Source organism: Bactrocera tryoni, chromosome 1, assembly GCF_016617805.1.
Source record: "Bactrocera tryoni isolate S06 chromosome 1, CSIRO_BtryS06_freeze2, whole genome shotgun sequence".
NCBI classification, from domain to species: Eukaryota; Metazoa; Arthropoda; class Insecta; order Diptera; family Tephritidae; genus Bactrocera; species Bactrocera tryoni.
Window position 1 is genome coordinate 35401282 of NC_052499.1, and position 23926 is coordinate 35425207.

The window sequence follows — 23926 nt, forward strand, 5'->3', positions numbered from 1 at the left end:
AGAAAAACAGATGATTTGATATTTTCTGTAGCAACAATTAAATCCTGAAAAGTGTTGATGCGGTTGTAGAGCACTTGCTGTTGGAGAATGGAGGATGTACATACATACGTAGAAGATAACGGAAAACGAAGGAGTGAGTTGCTCAATGTGGCAACCGCTTTGAATGTTGGAATTAAAACACAATCAACGGACCAACCAGCTAACCAACCCCTTGCAAGGCAGTGTGCGACAAGGTAGAGACGATATTGATTGCTCTTTCTCGCATATTCATGAAATTGAGTGTTGTGAGGTAGGCTGAGTGGAAAGAGGCGCGGTGTGTTTTATTTGTTTATGTATGTATGAGCAACGACACTCAGACCCGCGAACAATTTGCAATTTCCGAGCAACCCTCCTAACGCTTTGCGGCATGCAAGGGTTCTACTATGTAGAGTGATTTCAGAGACTAAAGATCTGTGTACATGTGTTTGCACAAAACAGTGGAGAACCATTTTAGCGCAAAAACCTAAAGAATTCCGACCAACCACCTCAGTTCTAGTTATGCAGTGTGACTACAAAGTATATAGTATGCAGGTTCGCAGTGCAACATAAACGACCGGGGGTTAAATCGTGGAAAACAATAAAACTAAACGATCGCCTAAGAACAAACAAATAAACCAACCAGCAGCCGGACAGACATACAGTCATAGAGACAATCGCATAGACAGGCGGGCGGCGGTCGAATGTGTTCAGTGAAACAGAACACTTTTCATTGAGCTGCGCCGAGGACAACGAAGTTTTGAATTCAAAATTTCAATTTAAATGCGAAGCATAGGTGAAACGGTAAAGTCGTCCTAACGATTTCTGCGGGTGTACGAGTACGCGCGTCTAAATAATGGTGTTAAGTTGATGTAACTTTCATGTGTGTTCATAGTGCAGAGTTAGTTTTAAAGCGAACTCTTTCGGCTATACTTATAAAGAACAAAGAGCTTACATATATTTCTGGTTAAAATAAAATCATGCGAACATAATGAAACTGAAAATCCTTAGAAGAATTTTCGATTTGTAAAAGAGTTTGTGCTCAGTAAATGGAATTAGTGCATTTCGATTAAAACTTTGAAAATAAGAGTGAAAACATATATCCAGCCAGTGATTTCAAACCATTGCAAATTTAGCTAACAAAATTTGTTATACAAACCAAATGTCTTCCTCAGAGGCTGAAGTTGATATAAGCGTGGTGTCCAGTCCCGAACCTAGTCCCGCCGGTTGTGGCAATGGCAGTGACACTCCGTTACGCTCAGCTTCTCCGACGCCCTCCAACGGAAGCACGCCAACAGCGACATCAACGCCAACTACAGCCGCCGGCACACCTACTTCCAGTGCTCATTTTCACAGTCCGAACGCCACTGCTTTAACTGCTGTACCGCCGACGGTTCTACACCATCACCTGCAACATCACCTTAGCAGTTTAAGCGGTCACCCCGTGGCATTACATCACGCTTTGCACAGTTTCGGTCATCTTCATGCTGCCTATCCTGCGCATCAACAATTATTGCAACACGCAGCGATTACACCTACAGCGGGCCAAATGGCTTTGGCTTCAGCGGCGGTGGATCGACTTAGTCCGCCGGCTATGGCTGCTATGGCGCCTCATTCACCCGAACGTAATGGCAACGATGATGTTACTTCCTTAACGGGTAATAATAACAACAACAATAGCAAGCTTTTGAATCACAATAATAATAGCGACAGCAACGGCAGTAGTCAGAATATGGTGTTAGGCCGTGGAGAGGCGAGCAACGGTTGCGGCACTGCGTCCGGAAATGCTAAAGCCACAACCAGCAATGGATTTACTAGTTTCTCTATATCGAGTATCCTTAGCCGCAGTGAACCGTCGAAAAAAAGTGGTGGTAGCCATAGTGTACCAACGCTAATCACACCGATACCACAACTGCCACAGCCTGGCACCGGCGGCCCACAAGATGCGGCGATGATTTCTAGGTAGGTACTGCACTATTAAGCGTTCGTATGCAATCATACTACTTGCTACAAAAAACAGTAAGTGTAACTGGAAAAAATTCCAAATTTTCTGACCATTGGATAGGTCTTAAATTTCCAATCATTAAATATGAAAAAACTCTTTCAAAGTGATTTTAGCGTTTGTTTATGGTTTTATTAAAGACCTACTCTTACAACCTCCCTTTTATTTGATACAATGTTCAGAATTAGTTTTAAAAAATATCTTACATATAGCTCTTAATTTTATTTGATATTAACCAGAACTTCTCTCCAAATTTGTAATGTAAAATCTTTGAAATTTTGTTAAGCCTTTTAATAATTTAAATTTATTGTTAGACTTAGTCCTTGCAGTTTAAATATTGCTAATCGGAATTTCCTAAACATCAACAGTTACTGACTGTCTGATGTTAAATCGAAAATGTATTGTTAATTGACGACAACGACCAATTTTATTAACTACATGTGCCTATGTAAGGGAAACCTCTAAAGAAAGACTAAGAGAGTTTTTACCATAATAAGTGACGATTTAGGATACCTAATATTTGGAAAAGGACTTAAAAGAGATTGAACTTCTTACTGAACGGCACTTTTATTTAGGATGCCCAAATATTGTTTAAATATTTCTACGTCCTCCGTTTATTTTTTTCTTGCGTTACGTCAAAATATTTGGCAAGCTGCCATAACATATCTCTGTCGTTGAAAGCAATTTAATTAATTCATTTATAAAAATTTGCATAGCTGATAAAAATACTAAACGTTAACTCAACGACTTATTTGTGCTAAAATTAATCATAATACCAAATTAAATAAATATGATATATCTGTGTGTATGCACCGACCTGGAAAGGAAATAAACCAACAAACAACGTTGATTGATGGCAAAAGAAATACACAAAAAACCATTTTCAGATGATAAAGTGATAAAAACTTCATTGCGCAGGCACACGTCAAGCGAAGCGCCAAACGAGTCACGCATGCGCCCTGCCACAGTATTGCAGGGAATGCATGCCATTTACACCTTAGAGGCTTGATACCCTCAAGATCTAATTGGCATTACGCTTTTTCAACAACTAACTGTTCATAAGTTATAACCAACAAAAAATTGAACGAGGAAGGCAACATTTACTGAGTAGACGCCCCAAGTCAGCGCCCATCATGCTGGCTCGTGCTCGCGGTGCATTCGATAGCGGCCACCGTTACCAGCGCATCGGACTGCTACTGATCGTTATCTACCCACGCGCTGGCGGAGGCACGATCCGGCAATCGTAAGTGTAAAGCAGCCAGTGTTGAAGGGGCGCGTGCGCCCGTACGCGTTTAATGAAATGAAAATGATCATTATTAAAGCCTCAAATGTCAAAATGCCAGTTGTGAATGGCGCAGGGCCAATAGATGACCAAGCGCTGGCCACTTCGCCCTTTCCCTTTTTACTATGTTCTTTATTTGCTGTTGTATTTTTTCTTATCGAAATTGCTTTGTTGTTATTGCATTTAAATGAACGATGGAGTGAATGTCTGGATTACCCGAGGATCAGCACACGTTCATACGCGCACATGCGTAAAAATACTCGATTGCATAAGAATGTGTGTGTAAATATTTGGCTTTAGTTTGGCGGGGGAGATAATTTAAGGGCAACATTTTTTTAATTCAACACATTCGTTAATCGCTTGACGTAATATGATCTTCGATTACGAAATTTTTTAATTTTGCCCTTTAAGTTTGCCTTTTTTGTATATGGAATTTATTAATGAACCCAACGGCTGACAGCAGTTGGCTTTTAATAGGTGCATAAATTCCATTTGTTGTTGTTTTTAGCTCGTGACGCCGAGGAACTTAGGGACCTTAGCAGAACTGCATAGGTACATATGTACATACAAGTACATACATAGGTACTAGTGAGTTAAATTTCGATCAGATATTCAGCTTATTTTTGGTAATTTAATGCTTATAATTAAGGCTATGTACATTGGGCTTTCGTGCACATTTACCAGCGTGTGACCCACACATTGACGTATGTGTAGGTATTATCGAAAAAATGTTTTCACTGGTAAAGCGTTTTTGAAAAATAAGAATTAATAAAATATCGTAGTTAAGGGTGAATATGTATAGTGTTGATATTTTATTAAATTTTCGCTAAGTATATAATTTTTTGATTAATTCTCCAAATTGCATAATGATCTGAGCACTAGAGCCAAAATTACAGTTGTAAACAGCACGCTCCTTCCAAGTGCTAAAAATTATGAAGAAATTTCCATTTGAAATTTTTTGATACTCTCCAACACTTGGCTTGGCCAACAATACTACAGTGGATTCAGTTATCCGCGGGAAATGTCGAAAATCAAATTTACTATGATCAGCGATAGCACAAATTGCTTCGCCGATACATATGGTTCTCTTGATCCAACTCTGTAAGTAAACACCACGAAATCCAAAGTTTTTAGAATTCATGAGAATATAATACCACTAAAATCATGGTTAAAACATCGTTCTTGAATTTTGAGGGCTGAGTCAAACAGAATTGATGTGTTGCGTCCATTAATCCGAATTTGTAACCGTTTAGTCGAAAATTTCAAGGAGTAGCACAATTTTCTAAATTTTGTGAGGTCATCACTGATGAAAATAAATCCATGAAAGATCTTTTATTTAAAATACGGTTGAATTTCCTTAACTCGATTCGCCATAATCCACAAGAAAAAACTTCAAGTTAGAAAGGCTTCGATTTATAGAGAAAAATTCGACTTCTATTGACACTTCAAAAGTTCAATTTGTGGAGAACTACGAGTTTTGGAAGTTCAACTGTACTTTCATTTCAATAATTACCTCCTTCTTCCGATGGAAAATGTAAAATCAAAAAACAGGGAAAATGAGAAGTACCTATATTTTTAACAACTTTGCAACTTACGAAGCATTGTAATATTTATTTGGCAAATATTTGAATTTTAACAAGTGAACTTGCTTTGTGATTTGAAGGCAAATGTAATGTTTGGATTTTAAAATCCTTTCGAAAATCTTACAATGCCAGTAAATGAATGGGAGTGCGAGAAACTGAAAGATAAAATCAAAATCAAATGAAACCAAAATATACAAACGAAAATGCACTTCGCAAGGATGCAAGGGTAACGGTATAATAGCGAAACGAATCCTTAAAATGCAACGAAGCAACACAGCCTTTATCTGTTTGTAATTTAATATTGTTGAGAATGTGCAAGAACATGCAAACATGAGACTAACATACTTATTCAAAAATACACATTTATTTTCACCTATGTATGAGTATGTTGTGTTGGGCATGAACACTGGAATAAAAAGACTGTTATTTTCGGACTTCCACCCATCAGGCTGAAGCGAGATGAGTTGAGTTAGATGTGAGTAAGGGTTTCGAGTAGATGAAACCCCAACTAGATTAGACAACGAACATAGCGGAATGAGCTAGGATGGTAGGAAACACCCAAGCAACCACCGACAGTGTTTATTGTTAAGGGTGCCGGACTGAAAAAGAAGCACAAAAATACATGTTAAACGTATATATATAAATAGTGAATCTCAGTTGAGTGTGGCATATTCTATGGAATTTGTGCTTTTACATTTGTGTGGAGGAAAATAGCATTTCTTTGAGGAGTGCAGGAAAATATTTTACTGAATTTTAGTGTCACATGCGATTTAAATAAAAATTACTATTTAATAATGTATGTCATTATATACAAATTGAATATTTTGAATTAGTTTTCATTTAAATTGCTTCTTGGAACCGGCTAATATTTGTGACATAAGGTTAATTTTTTTCACTCGTTTTATGTTTTCCATCAAAAATATGCACATTGACGTAAATAAATTCCATGTCGATATTTGTACTGCTAGGACAGTTCAAGCAATCACTTGAATTTCCCTCTTACTTTGAAAATAATTTATTTTCAATAATTATAAATCCCGTCAACTAATGTCCCACTACTGATATTTTTCATTTCCCAACTATAATTCAAATTTTCTACAGTGTACCTTTGGTTGTGCAATGTTTGGTGTATGGCGTAAACAAATACGATTTTTGTACGTTGACATTTGTAATTATCGCATAATTGCAATCCAATTGCTGCTCTATGCTTTGCTCTATTAAACTCACACAAACATACCAACATACCAACATGCATGAATACATGTTACATGGGTTGTATTACATAAGCAGGAGCTGGAGGGGGTGCCTTTTGCATGCATTTATATTTCTATTTGAGAGAGTATAAACCAAACTAAGCTTATCATTCAGATGGGATTAACGTTCGCGTAAACGTCGCATATTTCTGAATGTACATACACGTACGTACGTATATACATACATATGTATCGTTTAAGCATACTTATTTAAGGGCATACAAATAAATATGTTTGAAATAAAATGTGAAGCCCTCATATTGCAATTTAAAGGGAATATTGTATTTCGTTTAGGAAATCAAACACTGATCTTGATTTAAATTTGCTCGGTTCAATTCCCGACAGTACGCCGCCTTTTCAAATTCAGAGAAGAGTTTGTGAATTGACTTGCGATGCTTATCGCTGATGCAACTAACATACTTAGGTCTCGATACGCCTAGGTCGCGCATACAATTTAATTTAAAAATTTGTTTCTCGCAATAGTATGAAAGATGACAATCTGCTTTGAGATGCGTCATTGGAAAACCCACTGTTCCTGTTTTATGCGGTTTAGCTTCTAAAGCCCATGGGCCCTGTTGGGATAAAAAAGGCGTGTTGCCCATGGCACGTGCGGATCAGAAATTAAATTGCAAGTGTTGAGGAGATAATCTCAAAATTATGTGAAACATGGCAATTGTGATGATTTGCGGTTGATTAATTTATGGCTTTGAATAAGAAAACCAAATAAATATCCAAAGCTACAAAAGTAAAGCACAGCCGCGTTAGTAAACAATTGCCAACTCAGGAAAGGACTTTTATTTTAAAAATGTTTGTTATTTCTCTTTTTTACTTCCTTTTTATTATGTTACATCCCAACAGAGCTTTTATCCGCGCTGCCGTGTGTCAAAATGTCACTTTTATGGTTTCATTTTATTAGTAGTACAGCTTGTAGCTATTTGTTGCGCTAATTACGCGCATTTAAAGCAGCTAATGTCAACCAAATTTCACAGTAAATTGTGAAAATATTGCCTGCAGCCACGCGTCTCTAAAACATTAAGTATTTCGACCCCAACAATTTAAATATTACTGGTGATGCTGCCAAAGTAGCAACCATTAATGCGGCTGTCTGAATGATGATGTGAAATAAATCCAGAGCTTATTGCGAGCGCTTTTTTGCTGACCTGCGGGTATACGTACACAGTCTCATTGATATTTGAGGCGGAAATACTGCGGTGGCCATGTTGATTTTCAGCTATTAACACGAGACTCCCCTAGCAGAAAGACAAAATTGCAACTAACCACCGGCCGCCTTGAGCGTAAAGCAAAAACAACAATGATTTGTGTTGTGATTGCCCAAGGCGTTGTTGTTGTTGTCTCCACAACTTCCTTTATATTTCGGCTTTTCCTGCGCACGCCTGCTAACCGCTATAGTAGTGACCAAATGTCATCACCTCACTCATAAACCCATTTGTAAATACACATACATATGTATATACATATATGTATACATTAAACAAATTTTGAGCGCTTGGTCGCCTCACTGAAAAAAACGCTAGTAATTTTTAATGAATTGTTTGTGGACTTTTGCGATGTTTCCAAACTATTCCTTCTTTGTTTTGAAAATTTCAGTGCAAGATGTTTTATTCGTGCTTTAAAATTGATCTTAAATTAATTTTGGTGTTTTTCATTGTAAATATGAAATGCCTAAATTTCCTTAAAGTTATTGTTTGGCGTTTGGATCTACAAAGATGTCCCATATTTTGAAGTTCTCAGATAGCAGAATTTTCGTTCTTTCGTATTTGGAATGCGAAATGACCGTAACCGACTCTTCAGACTCGCTTGCATCTAGAAACAGTTTCTGTATGCTAGAGTTCGAATCAAAAATACATTATTAGTTCACAGTTTGATGAAGTAGGAGCCTTTGTTACCTTGGTGGTAATTAGGCAAAAGTTTTGTAAAATGGCCACATAGGATATCAAACTTCCGTTCCTGTGTTTTCTTTGAAATTTTATACCACGAAAAAGTAACCTTTATAAATAAAATCCTAGTTTTAAGAGTCTACGAAACTCCTTGACTTATCTATTTTTAAAAATAACCAAATTGTCAATTAAAATATCCGAAAAATATCATTCGAATTAACGAATGACTTGAGCTTAATAAGGAGTCTGACTAACTAACTGAACCACTAAAGCTTTAAGACTCAAATTTGCTGAGGACAAATCCTAAAAGAAAACCTGCCGATAGTGTAAAAATGGATAAAGTCTGATGGGGTCTAACATAACGGTTTTGTTAAGAAATATTAAAAGCACGATAAATCAATAACATTGTCAGAGACAATAAATTTTACACCCAGGATGATACAAAAGAGCTTTATAGGAACCGGGTAAAAATTTGACGACGGGCGTGACACCGCCCACATTTAGGTTAAATAACATATCTGTGGACATAATAGACCAATTTCAATCAAATTCGGTTATCTCTGTGAAATATTATATGTTATTGAAACTCGGAGAAAATATTTCTTTGATCGGGTCTAAATATTTTCGAACTTCCAGATGTTTTTATACTACATAACATACATGGTTATTGTAGGAGTTATCGCACAGAAAAAGAGAGCGTATTTTTCTAAAAACAGTAAATCTTCGTGCCTAAAATGTATAGAATCCGATGAAAGCTAGCCCTAAACCCCATATAACTAACAAACCTTCTGCACCTGAAAGTATTTTCCTGTTCGGTTACATTCGAACTTATGTAGCTCTTCTATAATTGTTATACTTTGATTTTAAATACTTAAGACTTTAAATCAGCTATAATATAGAAAACCAAACTAAGGAGTTATAAAGCGTTTTTGACAGGGAAAATAAAATTTCTCCACCTAGAAAGAATAGTAGGCTAATTACGCATACGTCAGAGAACATGTAAACGCACGGTTGCACCACAAGTGTTGATTGTTTGTACGTTCATTTAGTAAAGTTAATCGAATCAACTTTAATCGTACTAAAGTACTCTGCAAGGCTTGACACAGCCAAGTTTGATTGAAAATTATTTTGCAGAAATATTTCAATAAGTGAGACTAACCGCATAATGTCTCTTTTAAATTTAATGTTTCAGAAAAATGGAAAATGTCAGCTAGAAGCATAGAATATATCGGTTGTTATATTTGTATTCCTTGAACAGGGTACACTCAGTTTGCCGCGATGTTTTAATATATGTACAAAAGGAAACGTCGGAGAGCTTATAAATCTATAAAGACGAGCTGAGTCGACTTAGACATCTCCGTATGTCTTTATACATGATCTGGTCCCTCAGGTTTTGAGATATCGAACTCAAAATTTGCTCACGTGCTTTTCTCTCCAAACATATTATTGCCATACGAACTGGACGACTAAAGTTATGTTCTTGTATGAAAAACGTATTTATTTGACGATATATCTTTACGAAATTTGACAAGGACTATTTTCCAAAAAAGCGCTGCGATATCTAAAAACAAAAATCTAGATGGAACAGAACTGAAGGACTAAAATTAATTTCTTCTAGGGAAACTGCTTCATTTATGAAGGGTATACTAGTTTCGGTGCAGCCGAAGTTAACGCTTTTGCTTGCTTTTCTTCTAGGTGAAGGAATAACTAAATTGTTTGCAGTCAATTACTTATTTAGTAATTTTTCAAAACTGTTCGCTTAAATCTTCATATTGGCGTGTTCTAATTAGCTCAACGCAACACTCACACACTCGGCTATTATTACAAACGCAATCAATTGTGTACGAATAAAAGCAATGATAGAATGCTAATATGTGTCTGTGCCTGTGTTTGTAACCGAATGCAAAATTAGAATTCGGAACTTAAGCATTCAAATTGCCCAGATCGTTCATGCATGCAAGATTTAAATGTAATTGGCTGCATTTATAGTCGCTTTGGGCTATAAGCTGCGGCACACACACTTACTAACACTCATTGACAGACTTAAAGACACTTATTCTTTTGTGTATGCACTCATATATGTATGTCTGTGTGGAGGAACATTTCAATTTAACCAATATGAATATTCAATACGTCATTGACATTTTTATATTCGAGCGCCAACACACTGCGCTACCGTCAATTTGCGGGTTAATAAGCGGGCTAGTTGCCAGCTATGTGCCAATACTACATACGCATAAGTATTTGTATGAGTAGCACTTGAGCAACCACAGCATATCAAAATATTAGCAGCAGCTTAAGTACTACAATTTTTCCTCCCGAATGACTTTGTTGCCCTGGGCAAAAAATGCTGGCGTCATTAAGCGGGATTACGCGTACAGCTTGTATGCCGCAAACAAACACACATGCATACATGCAAGCGAATGCGTAAAGTAGTTTTCAAAAATAATTATTACGTACCTGGGCTATTGTGCGCAGATCCCTTCTAATAGACTTTTCCATGGTCGGAATGCTTGTGGATGTGGTGTAAATATTGCATTGACATTTGGCAACATTTTCATTTGGCCTTTTTGTCGACTATGTTGTTGTGTTGTTGTGATTCTCGAAGGACTCTCTGGCATTAGTGATTGTTTGGTGATTAGCAATGGCTTTGTTTGGGTTCAGTGAGGTATCAAAATATTCGTAGTAGAAGGGCTGGAAGTAGTAGAATATTCAGTGAATCGTCAAAAGGAAAAAATGGAACTTGGTCTGAGTTGCTCGAAAATGCTACATTTCGTCAAAAAGAGAGTTCGTCATTTTATACTTTTCAGTTCTTGCAGAGACTTGAGCTATTTCTTACGACAATCGCCATATTTGCTATTATCTCTATTTTATTATAAGGAGTATTTCTTTTTAAACCCGTACAAAAATTGTTTCTGGCATTAAAGACAAGAGTTTAAATGCATTTAAATTTTATTTAAGAGAAATATTTTTACTTATTTGGCGCCCAATGTAAATACGAACCCACCTAAATTGTTGAGCTTTTAATACTTCTGCATAAACAAAGACAAATATTTTAAGTAGCATTTAGAAAATTCCACAAATAGTTTGTATTCACATGAATTTGTTGTGTACTTTTTATACCTTGTCTATTAGAGTAAATAAAAGCCCCTCAATAAGCTCTTTCTAAATTGACGATGTAAACATGAACCCGTTCAGCACATGGAGAATGCTTCAAGAAACCTTATGAATGCCATAATTTCCACTTGACGTTAAGCTGTTTGTTGTTCTACTAGTTGTTGTAATTGTTTCTCGTAATCTACTTTATGAGTGTTTAAAAACTGCATCAATCCACGTTTGAACTGCTTGCACCTTCTGGAATAGAAAACTTTTTGCTGCTGAGGGGCTAACAAACAGTAATAACGACTTAGATATCTTCGAAAGTGCGTGTATGTGTAGGTATGTAAGTGCATATGCGAAAAATTATTAACAGAATAAATCATGCCTAAGCTTGTCTCAGCAATAAAAGTTCTTTTTTATATTACTCGCCAGTGATAGTTAACTGAACTGACCCACGTAAAGCAAGTTAAGCCATGCGATCTGACGTAACTGCTTCATGAAGACGGCAATATAATTCTTGGACTTACCTTACCTTAATTTACGTACTATGACGCCGTACGCGGGGTCAATTCTCTCTTCTCTGTTCTCTTGCATACCTTCTCAGAAAGCAAAACTATTCGATGAGTATACATTTTATAATTACACTGAAAGAGAAATTGCATTAAATCAAAATGGTTTGCTAAAATGATAAAATCTTGTTATTTACATAGAACAATTCTTTCACTCTATCAGGTTTTGTTTAAAATATTTTAGATAAGTTTTGTGATTGGGAATGGCTTAAATGACAATTACTGAAAATTGTTAAATATTTATTTATTTAACTTAAATTAAAAGTTTAAGAGAACAAAACCTCCATCAAAATTATACATATTCCACAGTTCTTTTTCGGAGGTTGGATTCGTTACTCTCCAACCCATGGCAGTTATTAACAAATTATAATTTCTGTCATGTCGACTCTGTAGAAGTGGATACTCTCTCTTCCTGCCGTCCTTTTAAATGCTAATTTCAATCCAACCTTGCTACCATAAACTGCAAATCTGCCAAGTCGCCAATTGGAAATTGATATGGGAGAGTATTGATTTATTTACAGCAGGTTTAGTTTTTTTGCCAAGCATTTTATTGCTGATTTTGTGCTTTATTTTTGCCGTTTGTCACTGAGACAGGCAGCAGTGATTCTTTTTTAGAATACACTGACTGTATTGTTTATATTCTGGTTGCCGGTTTTTTGTTACCTTGGCCAAAGTGAAAGAGGTCAGGGCAATGCGAGTGTAGCAATTTACTGCTGACCAGTTCGGGCTGAGTGTCTTCAGCAAAAGCTAGCGAACCAGACAAATTGCAACAGACTAAAAAATATCGCATAGAAAGCAGACAAAATAAACCGAAATAAAAAGCGTTGGACGTGAAGAACTCATTGACCCGAGTTGGTGGTATGTGGTGGGGGGAGTGAATAGCAGGTGAGTGAATGTAGAAACATATAAAAATCACAGTTGTAAGAGACAGACTACACGGGTCAGTAACTACATGGTCAAAGAGGGTTAACGGAATGCCACAGGATGGCAATGCTGCCCGTACGTACAGCTCTGACTATTGTGCGGGTGCTGTGGGATTGCGCAAGGGTTTGCTGGGTTGGACTCACGTGGAATGCAACTTAAAACGTTTTAATGTTGACTTTTGTTGGCTTTAATTTAAAATTGCATTCGTCGAAAGTGAGTGGAAGGCAACCGAGAAACGTGTGAAAAAGAAGGAATAAGGTGCACCAAAAATGATATTATTATAGATAGTTGGAAAGGGGGTGGTGTGATATCAAAATCGAGAAATAATTAAATGAAATGGAAGGGCAAAGTGTTTGTGGGAAATTCTTTATTTATTGAATTATACTCTAAATGTCAGACAATTCTTTTTACCCTTAATTTTACTTACATATATCAAAATCTTCCATTAAAACTTTCGGCTGTGATTTATATGTAGATTCTTGTAGTATAAGTGAGTATAGTACTTGGACGCTAAATTGTAAACTCCTACATATGTACATACTATGCATGAATAAGTAGACACAAATATTTGTGGGAATTCGTGGCACAAATGTCAAGCGTTTAACATTCGAATACCAATAAATGTACAAAAAGTTAAAAGTGCCAGCTTATCGCATTAAAATTGGCTTATAAAATAACAACAAGAACGCTGGAAGAGCTGCAAGGAAATTCAAAATCGCTGTGATCTGTTGAGTTGGGCGACACATAATTGGATGTATTACCGACAAGCGCAATTATGCGTTGATTCTTCAGGAGTACAATATTTCTGAGATTTGAATTATAAGGTACACATATAAAAAATATATTCGTTCAGTACAGAAAATCGATAAAATATGCACGATAAGAAAATGATAGTAAATAAAACCTTCATTTCTAGATATATGCATGTTCTTCTGCTTCAATGTGTTTTTGCTAAAGTTATATAAATAAGAAGCAAACGGTTGGCTTGCTATAGCAAGAGTCGAATTTTTAACCCTTTTCTGAGCTGCTTTCTTACGAATCTACAGACGCGACAAAAATAATGGTATTCTGCTATTCTGCCAAAAGGTCAATTAAAACAGCATTGAAATTTTAAAACACCTTTTTATCCATTGACTATAAACCATACATGAAATGAGTGCAGGGAGTTTTTTAGATGTGTGGTTTTTAATGAAGAACAACGTATGAAAATCTTGGAAATTTATTACCAAAATAGGCGCGGACCAAGCGCATCTCAAGAAAATTTTGTTCCGCGATGGTGCTCACTTTTGGTTGAAGGGGTACGTTAATAAACAAAATTGTCGCAATTGGATATGTGAAGCCTCTTATTTATGCAGTTAAGTCCATGATGACTGACCCCTTGTAAGGGAATATTAGGCGCCTTATTGCTGACATAATACCGCCCCAATTGATGCAAAAAGTGGTCGAATATTGATCCTCTCGGCTTGGTTAGCCAGCCACGGCGTTCACTTGCCCGAAATAATTCTCAAAACATAATGGTAAGCCCTTGTCTTTATATTAAAGCTAAATTTTTTACTCTAACTTTAAATTATACGTGATTATTTTTCTTGGAAATCGTAAGTCTAAAATAACTGTATAATTACTGATTATCATGAACGTGTTCGACCTTATTAAATAATTAAGTGTAAGAAATAAACAAAAATAACCGAAATCTTACTAATATTATTTTTAGCTCAAGTGTATGTCCCAATAAAGCAGAATGCGCTTCTCTTCGCCCTACAGGATTCCATTCAAGGTACAAATAAAATCAAAGCCAATAAGATAAACATCTCAATCAACATTCTACTTTATAAGCTGTCATATTAAACCAAATAACCTCTCTGCCCGGATATATCGACCCTCATCTGGACGTCACGCGATGGCAGTCTGAGCACCCCTCGAAACCGCTCCTGCCGAATGTATGCCCGCTTTAACGAAATCACTTAAGTGCCTCAGCCATTAGAAATCAGAAACCAACTACCCCCACCCCCGTCCCCATCAGCCTTAACCACACACACATGCACACAAGTTGCAAAAGTTTGGTTCGTGCAAGCAGCCCAACCCTCAATTACCCCACGAACAGAGCCACCCACCCACTTTCACTTCCTCTGCCTTGCCATCTTTGGCCGGTGTGTTGTTGTTGTTTGTGCGCTTGAATGATTCGAGTTGAGAGTTTGATTTAGCACATGATATAAATAAATAAAATGTATTTATTAAGAAGCTCTTTAGCGTCGAATAGCGGAAAAACGCCATAATGCGAAGAAGCTGTTCGAGATGAGTGCGACGGTTGTCATGAGGGAAAGCGGCTGATTCGGAAGGATGCGAGCTAAACGCAAGCAGCAAGATATCCGTTTGAGTATGCAGTGTGCATGTATGTCTATGTATGCGCCAGTATGGGGAGGAGCTATTAAGTGTTTGTATGCGTTTGTGTTTATGCGTTTAAGGAACTTATACAAGGGATGAATTTGCTCGCAGAATTATTGACTATAAAGACACCATTCTTCTTTTAACTGAGAAGATGATGTACATTAGGGTGTTAGTTAGTTGTGAAAAAAATTGATATTCTTGATTAACGACTAATAGTCAGAGCAACAAATTTCATTTATTTATATATTAGTTAATTTGAATAATTAATAGCGAGTAGTTTGATGAAAGCCTTAATGTACATTTACACGTACATATGTAAACTTTTGGTGTGTGAATGGAACAATTGTCTCAAGGCGGGATCTATAAAACTCTTCTAAGATATGTATGTATGTATTTGTAGGAAATTTCGTGTGATTGCAGTTACTTAAGTAGATAGGTACATGCTGATGCATGTATACACACTTAAGTATTTATGTACATACATATGTACATAGGAACATGCATATTTACATTTAAGATTTTTCTTGGGGGTGAATGCATGAACGTACAATTCTGCCATATACTTACCTATATATCTACAAAAAGATGAGGATATAGTATTTAGTACACTGTTTCCATAAATGTGCGTGTGTACACATACGCATATGTATGTATGTTTATATACATATATTCTAATTAGGTATACTTACAACAATAAATTTTTGCTAACGGCATTCTGAAATTAGTCGGTGGTAAAGCTAAAATATAAAGCTTCTCCATTATGAATATTTGCACGAATATGTTTGGTCATTAAACAGAAAGCAGAAGAAGTTCTACAAAGCGTTTAATAGCATTTGTTGATCCATTACTAAATTGTATTAATTTTTATATAACAAAAACACATCGGATTGACATTCATTATCTGAATTTAATTCTACACCAATACAAACAAACCAAAAGTAATGAGTTGGTTAATTTTTCTTAATTGCAGATTGGGTTTCATATCGCAATGGGGTGCTCTAGCTGGTCGTTATGCGGCGCTGTGTCCTCCAGGCTGGCCATGGGCACCACAACGTCTGCCTTTCCACAGCCCCACACATGGTAAGTGCCGGTTACTTAGATAACTATTTCAATTTTCTAAATTGTTTCAAAGGGTAGTTCTGGCGCCGGTATATTTTGATATTTTAAGGCAGGTGTTCAGAGCAAATAGCTTAACTTTAATATTAATTGTTAGACTGGTGCAAAAGCAACATTTTATTTTGCAATTAGAGTTCGCAGGCCTTGAAGTTAACTCACCCATTCATATAGGTCGCTCAAGTCATGCGGGTTATTTCATTTGAAGCAGGATTGAATTTGATTGAAGCTCGTCAATTTTGAGATTTAATTACTTTAAAAAATTATCTGATGCTATCCCAGATATGTATGTATATATATATATTGTATGTATGAAAGAACAAAAACTTCGATTATTTTATTAAATTAATTTAATTTAAATTAATTAATTGTTAGAGTTGTATGTTTTGGAACTATTCAGAATAAAGAATAAAAGAACTGAAAAAGAAATTGCAACTAAAATAAAAGAGAATTGAATACAAATTAAACAAGTAAGGCAATTCGCCATCTTGTGGAAAGACTTTCAGGTGTTGGCAAGGTCTTATAATAAAACTTGTTTCTTAAGAAGATCCGAATAGTTTTCATCCAATCAAATTAGGTTTTGTATTAACTTCTCTGAATTTTATAGATCGTAGACTTATACCACGTTAATTTTTATTTCTACTAGGTAACGTAGTAGTCGGGTAAGTTCAACCCACACGCATAAATACTAGGGGGATTCTCTTGCTCTCGCAGGATGCAAAAATTATATAGCGAAATATGCAAGGCCAAGAGAGCACCCATTGCAGAATCTAGTGCTATATGAACGGCGGATTCGGTCAATTCATTGAGAATGGTTATTGTGCATGACTATTGTGAATTAGCGCACCTTCTGCATTCATTCTTAACAAAAAACTGTAACAAATTTTTATAGCTTAAAGCTTAGTACGCAGCTCTCAAGAAACGTAAAAACTTCATATAAAAAAACGCTTAAGAAACGGTCAAGATACTTTCCTGCGACAAACTTACTTGTGCTAGTACGCAGCTCTCAAGAAATCTAGTACCAATTTTTGATACTTTTTTCAGTAAAATGTGAATATGGCAAACCTTGTTTTGCGAAGAAACATCAAATCAACAATTGTTTCTTGAAGGAAATTCGAAGTAATCGTCAAATTCATCCTAAATTAGTTGAAATCATTATTATGAAGTATATTCCATTTTGAAATGTTGTATAAAACCTACCAATCATCAACAACATTTCTTAAATCTCAATGAAAATATTTATGTTACCATATACATACACACATACATATTACGCACAAAGTTTGTTTTCTTTGTTTATTCTCTCTTGCTCTTCTAATGTAGATCATTCACAATGCGTAACCAGCTGTCAAAATTACTTGAGAAATAATGTATTTTTTTTCTTGAGCAATTACTTGAGAGCTGCGTACCAACCTTTAAGTAGAAATTATAAAATCTATGTATTTAAAACTTACCTTCCTCAACAACTTAACCGAGAAATATGTCTTTATGTAAAATGAAGCTAAAACAGGGTTGCAATTATATTTTAAATAAACATGGGTTTTGGTGTGACATATTTTACAGCCATTGTAAATAATTTTCTGCGTGTGTTTGTTGTTGTGCCGTTGCATAAAGAGCAAAATTCTGCAATTCGTGCACCGTGCAGGGGTTTTGCAAGAGCAAGAGAATCCCCCTACTATTTCACCACCAGCTAAATGGCCTACTCGTATAGAATATATGTAAATATCTTTCTTACATGGGGAGACGTGGGGTAACACGGGTGCATAAACGGATTTAGAATTAAGTTGAAAGTCAAACCAGCTGATTTTTTGTGCCGGTGTATATTTTTGAATATTTTACATGTACTGCCTATTTTGTATGTATTTAAAAAAAATTATAAGCAATTTCACTTGTCTTTCTATTTAGAACACATTAAGCAGCCTTTTTAATATTAAAAATAGATTAACTACATTCAGAATTCACAACCAAGTAGAAATGAAACATAAAAATGGCGTTAGTTTCATACACATTTTGCTGGTACGAAATTTTTATATAAAAAAAATCCAAATCGATAAACAAATAAGGAAGGTATTTCCCTGGTTTTAATCTTGGCAAGTTGCAAGTGTATGAAATGTTCGGTTACACTCGAACTTGGTATTTTCTTACTTGTTTAGGTCTAGAAAACACTCTGAACCGTTTAGCTTTAAATTTGTGCTCAACTTGCTTTTACACTTCATTTACCCTACAATTGCAATGCTTTGAGGAATTCACGCTATGCCTTTGACAAGTGAATTACCAACATGTAACGGTGCTAGTTTACAAATATTCCACTAATAGTCTCGGCGCAACGCGTAATCGTCACTTTGCATAATCGTCGAATTCTTTGTGACATTCTTGAATGTCGCCTTCGATTAAATTCCGTTCTGTCGTAGTGACCGCTTCGCCTTACAATTTGCAGTCAATTTGAAGCCACAAAAGCCTTACACACACATGCGACCATTAACAGCAGCGCCTCCCACCGCTAGTGGGCTAACCCGCCAACGTTGCTCAGTGCATTGCATTCCCGCTGCTTCGATCGGTTTTCAATTAATTGCAATTTGTAGCAGGGATTAAGTTACGTTGCTTAAGTACATCGCGTTGGTTGAGGTTTTTTGCACCACTATGCACAACCAACTGTGAGCCTGAGTGGGTGGATAACTGTCTGGTCAAACCGACGTATGTGGAATTTTAGTCGTATATTCACATGTACAAGCAAGTACATATATGTATGTTTTGCATGGGGTGACGGGCGCAGCGTGTTTCCATGCAATACCAGTAGTTTAAGCCTATTTAATTGGCCTCTTAAATTAAGTAACTACAATCGCAATTGAATTTGTTCATGTAAATTGGCCTTAAGTTTGTACGTTATTATCGCCGTTGGAATGTACTTAAGCTAATGGCGGAATAACGCACATATGCATATATTTGCTTATTGCAGCAATACCCTCTTGGAATTTTTGACGATTGTAAATAATAATTCTTGTCAAATTTCTTGAGGACATTTCGACAAACAAAGAAATTTTCTAAAAAGGTATATGAATTTGATCGTCTAATTTTTATGCCATGATATATATATGATATCCGGCATAGCAGCGGCTTCCTGGGGGAAAGATAAGGTGTACAAAATTTCAGATCAATATCTCAAAAACTCAGAGACTAGTTCACGTAGATACAGACAGACGGACGGACATATGTACATGCATGGCTAAATTCTACGTCATCTACGTTTCTGTTATTTTAATTTTCTGGCAGGGTGTCGCTGCATATGCATCTATGTACATATGTATTTACATGTATATTTAGTTGCTCAAATGTGGATTTACCTCAGCAAACAACAATATGTAATAGTGATAGTGTTAAATGACAGTTTAGCATTTCAACATTCCAATCACTGTAAATTCGCTGTATCACAAGTGCAAAAAGGTATGTACATGCATATGTATGCACGTAATTGTTTAAAACGCTAATATTATTCTACAAATTGAGATCTTAAATGAATTTTGTTTAAATAATAAAGAATTTTCTTCCAAAATTAAAAATAAATTTCAATATGATTTTCATTTGACTAAAAAAATTTGGTGCAACACAATAATTTCCAAAATATCTTTGTATACTGATATATACATATATAAGGTTCGTTCCAAAGTAAACAGGACTTAAAAAAAAAACAGAACAAATGTTTTTTCGGCAAAATCAATTTATTTCATTCAAAATAGTCACCTTCTGCTTCAATACAGCTTTTTGCACGGTCCAAAAGTGTGTCGAACGAGTGTTTTAGCTCGTTGGCCGTTATGACCGCCAGTATGCCGGTGCAAGCCTTTTGAATGGCATCTACATACATATGTACGTCTGCATAACGCTTTCCTTTCAGGGGCACGTTGCCATATCAGGTGAATACGGGGAGTGGTTAATGGTTCAAATGTGATTTTTGCTCAAATAATCGGTCACAAGCGTCGATCGATGAGACGCAATTTTTGGTCGTCAGTCAATTTGTGCGGAACAAATGGTGCACACACTCTTCGTAAGCCCAAATGTTCGGTCAAAATGCGATAAATCGATGTTTTGAAGATGTTCAATTCCATTTCCATGAATTTCATTGATGATTTAGGCTGATTTTTGATGAATTCACTTACACTTTCAATGGAATTTCCGGTGATCACGGATTTTGATTGGCCCACATGTTGATCGTCATTTATGTATGTCCTCACGACCACTTTGAAAACGTTGAAACCACTCGTGCTCTCTGCTACGGGATAGGCAGTCATAAACTTGTCGTTTTAAACGTTTCAGTAAAAGTTTTACCAATTTTTAAACAAAATTTAATGTTGGCTCTTTGTTCGAAGCTTATTTTCGCACCGATAACACAAACCTATTGACACTTAAAACGCAATAACTTCACTTCCAATCAATGAAATATCATGAAATTTTCACCGGACAATCAATAAAGATAGCAGATCGACATATAGATGGCGCCACCAAGGGGGCCTAGAGTCCTGTTTTCTTTGGAACGGACCTTGTTAGACAACGTCTGAATTTGCTATAAAATTTACCTACTTTTCAATCAGATCAAATTTTTGTTAAAACACTTCCTATATCCTTCATTATGACCGTTATAGTAATCCCTGTGCTTGGTATATGGATTTTTATTCATTTAAAATTCATTTTTCCAAATCCATTTTTTGGCTTCTCTAGGGAAAAAATAGAATTTTACTCAAAATAAAGAAATGTAGAAGTTATGATTGCTGCCACTTTCCTCTAATAGGTTAGTTGTAGGAAAATCGACCGACTGACAGCCATTTTAAAAAGTATTTAAACACACTGGCATACATATTCAAAGTGCCGAGCAAATAGCACTAAGTGGCTGTGGAAATGAATAGAAGTGGAACACAAACGCCCACAAACTGCCACTTAATTACATTTCCCACCACTAAAACATATTAACAGAAAATATACACAAAGTTACCAACTCTAGCTAACCACATGCTCTCGTGTCAAGCGAGCGAGCTTACTCACTGCTCCTGCGCTTTGAACGCTCGCTGAGAACGAGTGAGTCTCAGCATTGCAAAATCAGTTTGTATATGTGGATAAGGGTCGCGTAACCAACAACCCCAGAAATCACAGCTTTTCTGTTTAGTCCAACTAAGGAAACAAGGAGTCACAGTCATTCGCATTTGCGATTATCGTTCATTATTTGTTACTCTTAAACAAATAACCCGAACTAATTAGATTCTCTCGTTTCTCTTTCTCATTGCAGACAGTTCCTCAACCAACACAACGGAAAATCCTTCCTCGCCTACATCGCTCAGCCCAAACCATATTGGCAACAACAACAGCAGCAGCAACACTCACGGCAATGGTGGCAACAATGGCCATAGCAATGGCAATAAATCGCCTTCGCCGCATGGTTACAATCATAGCCAACAACAACATTCACATCTGACGCATCCGCATCAACCTTCAACGCCTACAAGCAGTGGCGGCGGTAGCAACGGGCATCCGCTGCTCAGCCACCACAGCTCGCATTCGAATTCCAGTTATTTATTGCCCAGCAGTTCCAACGAGTCCGACGATGATGGCGAAGAGATTATCGAAGAAGACGATGGCAATGATGGACCCTCAGACGGCTCTTCGCCACAAGGCGGCGATGGGAATCAAACGAAACGCAAGAAAAAGACTCGCACAGTGTTTTCGCGAGCACAGGTCTTTCAGTTGGAGTCCACATTCGATATGAAACGCTACCTCAGCTCTTCGGAGCGTGCCGGTTTAGCTGCCTCACTGCGTCTCACTGAGACACAAGTGAAAATTTGGTTTCAAAATCGACGCAACAAATGGAAACGTCAGCTGGCAGCCGAACTGGAGGCAGCCAACATGGCGAATATGGCACATGCCGCACAACGTTTGGTCCGCGTTCCAGTGCTCTATCATGACGGCTCTGGTGCGGGATTTGTACCACCCCCACCACCGCACCACCATCCCATGCAGTATTATGCGGCGGCAGCAGCACGCAACACAAGCCCACCACGGCCACCCCTCTCCTCGCTGGTATAGGGCGTGGGGTGCTTGGCGGCCGCAGTGGTACCCAACTGCGGAGGTCCAATCTCACTGCGAAAGCCGCCATACACCAATCATGCGCCAACAACGCCGACGCCGACATCAGTACACGATATGGATGACTCGGATACAGAGGAGGAAACCGCAATCGATGTGGAAGCCGACGAGGATGAGGAGGAGCTGTCCTTAACGCAAGCGTCGTTAGCACAGAGCAATAGGGATTCAACTAGCGGCGGCAACAGTGTTGCTGGTGGTAGCGACGTGGTGCGGAAAGCGACACCATTCGAGCTGTTGGCGAAAAGTGTCAATTGCCTGGAGATGCACAGCAGCGGTGGTGGCAGGGAGTTGAATATCAACAGTGCTGGTGGCGCCAGTAATGACAACGGTGTTGAAAGAGCCAACACAGTGCACAAGGTGTATTAACAGAGTGGAGAGAAGAAGAAGAGGCTTTCAGCTCTTGTCGGAAGAATCCGCAAAGTGTTGTAAATTTATATTGTGTCATACAGAAAACATTGGTTTCACATACAAAGAATTTCACTGCTTAAGTGCATGGAGAAAACAAGAAGAAATGTTAAAAGCTAACTGAAGCGGGATACATTCGTGGAAGAGTGTACGTAAAAATTATTGAGTGTTTTCTCTTAAAGTTAATGTGTGGTCTGTATAATAGGAAAGTGCTAAGTAAAAATTGTAATCAATGTTCAAACGTTTAGGTTTCCAAGTAAACAAACAACAAAGCCATACAAAACTAAATATAAACTAATCAAACCCTTCCATATTTGTAAAAAGTTGTTCTCTTTCGCTTTCTTCTTTTCGCTACTAAATTTGTAAATAATTAAATGTTGACCTGCGGTGTCTCTTTGCTCAATATTTGTGCTTAAATCTAAATAAAATCTAGAACAGATTCATGTGTATATATATTTATCTAAATACGATTATAAATGTATATATGTATGTGTACTCAGAGGCTTAAAACAGTCGTGTTTGTAAAATACTTGTATGTATGTAAGTCTCTATATGATATGTGTGTATGTTTTGTTAGAGAATAGTCTTGCGATTATACATACTATGTTCATTAAGTCATATATGGAAAATTAATTATGTAAGTATTTATGTAGCGTCGCATTTATGTGTGAAAACAGCGTATAAAGCCAAAAAGTAGTTTACATATACATATAATTCTTACATATAAATATATACATTAATACTTATTACTCTAATTAATGCAAGTACTTAATTACACTAATAATAATTACATACATACAATTGGAATGATGCCCAGTTAGCGTGTAGTTACATTATGCCATAATATATGTTAATATCATAATTAAGACAAAATTTAATAAAAAAATAATAGCGTGAATAATAAATTGCTTATTTATGCAAAATTAAAATATTCAAATTAAAAAGTATTGTGTTTTCATTAATATTCTATTGGTAATTTAATTCTTCTACTCCTTCGAAATTCTACTTTAAATGCTACTTCACTAGTTGTGAACATTCTCAGATGGTGGTGAATTGCGTGTCTTAAAAATATGGTACAAACATTTTCAGAGCTACATGCTAAATATCTTACTCAATTTTAATCCATATTGCTTGAAATGTGGTCAGTTTTTTTTAATTAAAATATAGGTCCAAAACATTCGAGTCAGCTGAATAATCGGTTGTCTGGGAGATATGTGATATAATTGTCCGATGTGACCGATTCCGAGAAACATCAATAGAATATCAAAATGC

The 23926-nt window shown here is 36.6% G+C and overlaps 1 protein-coding gene across 1 annotated transcript; it reads left to right on the forward strand.

Annotated features, from left to right (window-relative positions):
- The first annotated feature begins 597 nt into the window (after positions 1 to 597).
- Positions 598 to 23592, forward strand: LOC120766452 (homeobox protein Hmx). Its single transcript, XM_040091973.1, has 3 exons — positions 598 to 1977; positions 15981 to 16090; positions 21396 to 23592. The coding sequence occupies exons 1-3, from the start codon at positions 1178 to 1180 to the stop codon at positions 22187 to 22189; spliced, it is 1704 nt and encodes a 567-aa protein (XP_039947907.1). The 5' UTR covers positions 598 to 1177; the 3' UTR covers positions 22190 to 23592.
- The last annotated feature ends 334 nt before the right edge of the window (positions 23593 to 23926 follow it).

What these genes read in the sequence shown, in the direction of transcription:
- LOC120766452 (XM_040091973.1), top strand. Translation starts at nt 1,178, where the DNA reads ATGTCTTCCTCAGAGGCTGAAGTTGATATAAGCGTGGTGTCCAGTCCC. An exon ending in GATGCGGCGATGATTTCTAG is followed by an intron (nt 1,978 to 15,980) that starts GTAGGTACTGCA and finishes TCTTAATTGCAG; the next exon opens with ATTGGGTTTCATATCGCAAT. An exon ending in TTTCCACAGCCCCACACATG is followed by an intron (nt 16,091 to 21,395) that starts GTAAGTGCCGGT and finishes TTCTCATTGCAG; the next exon opens with ACAGTTCCTCAACCAACACA.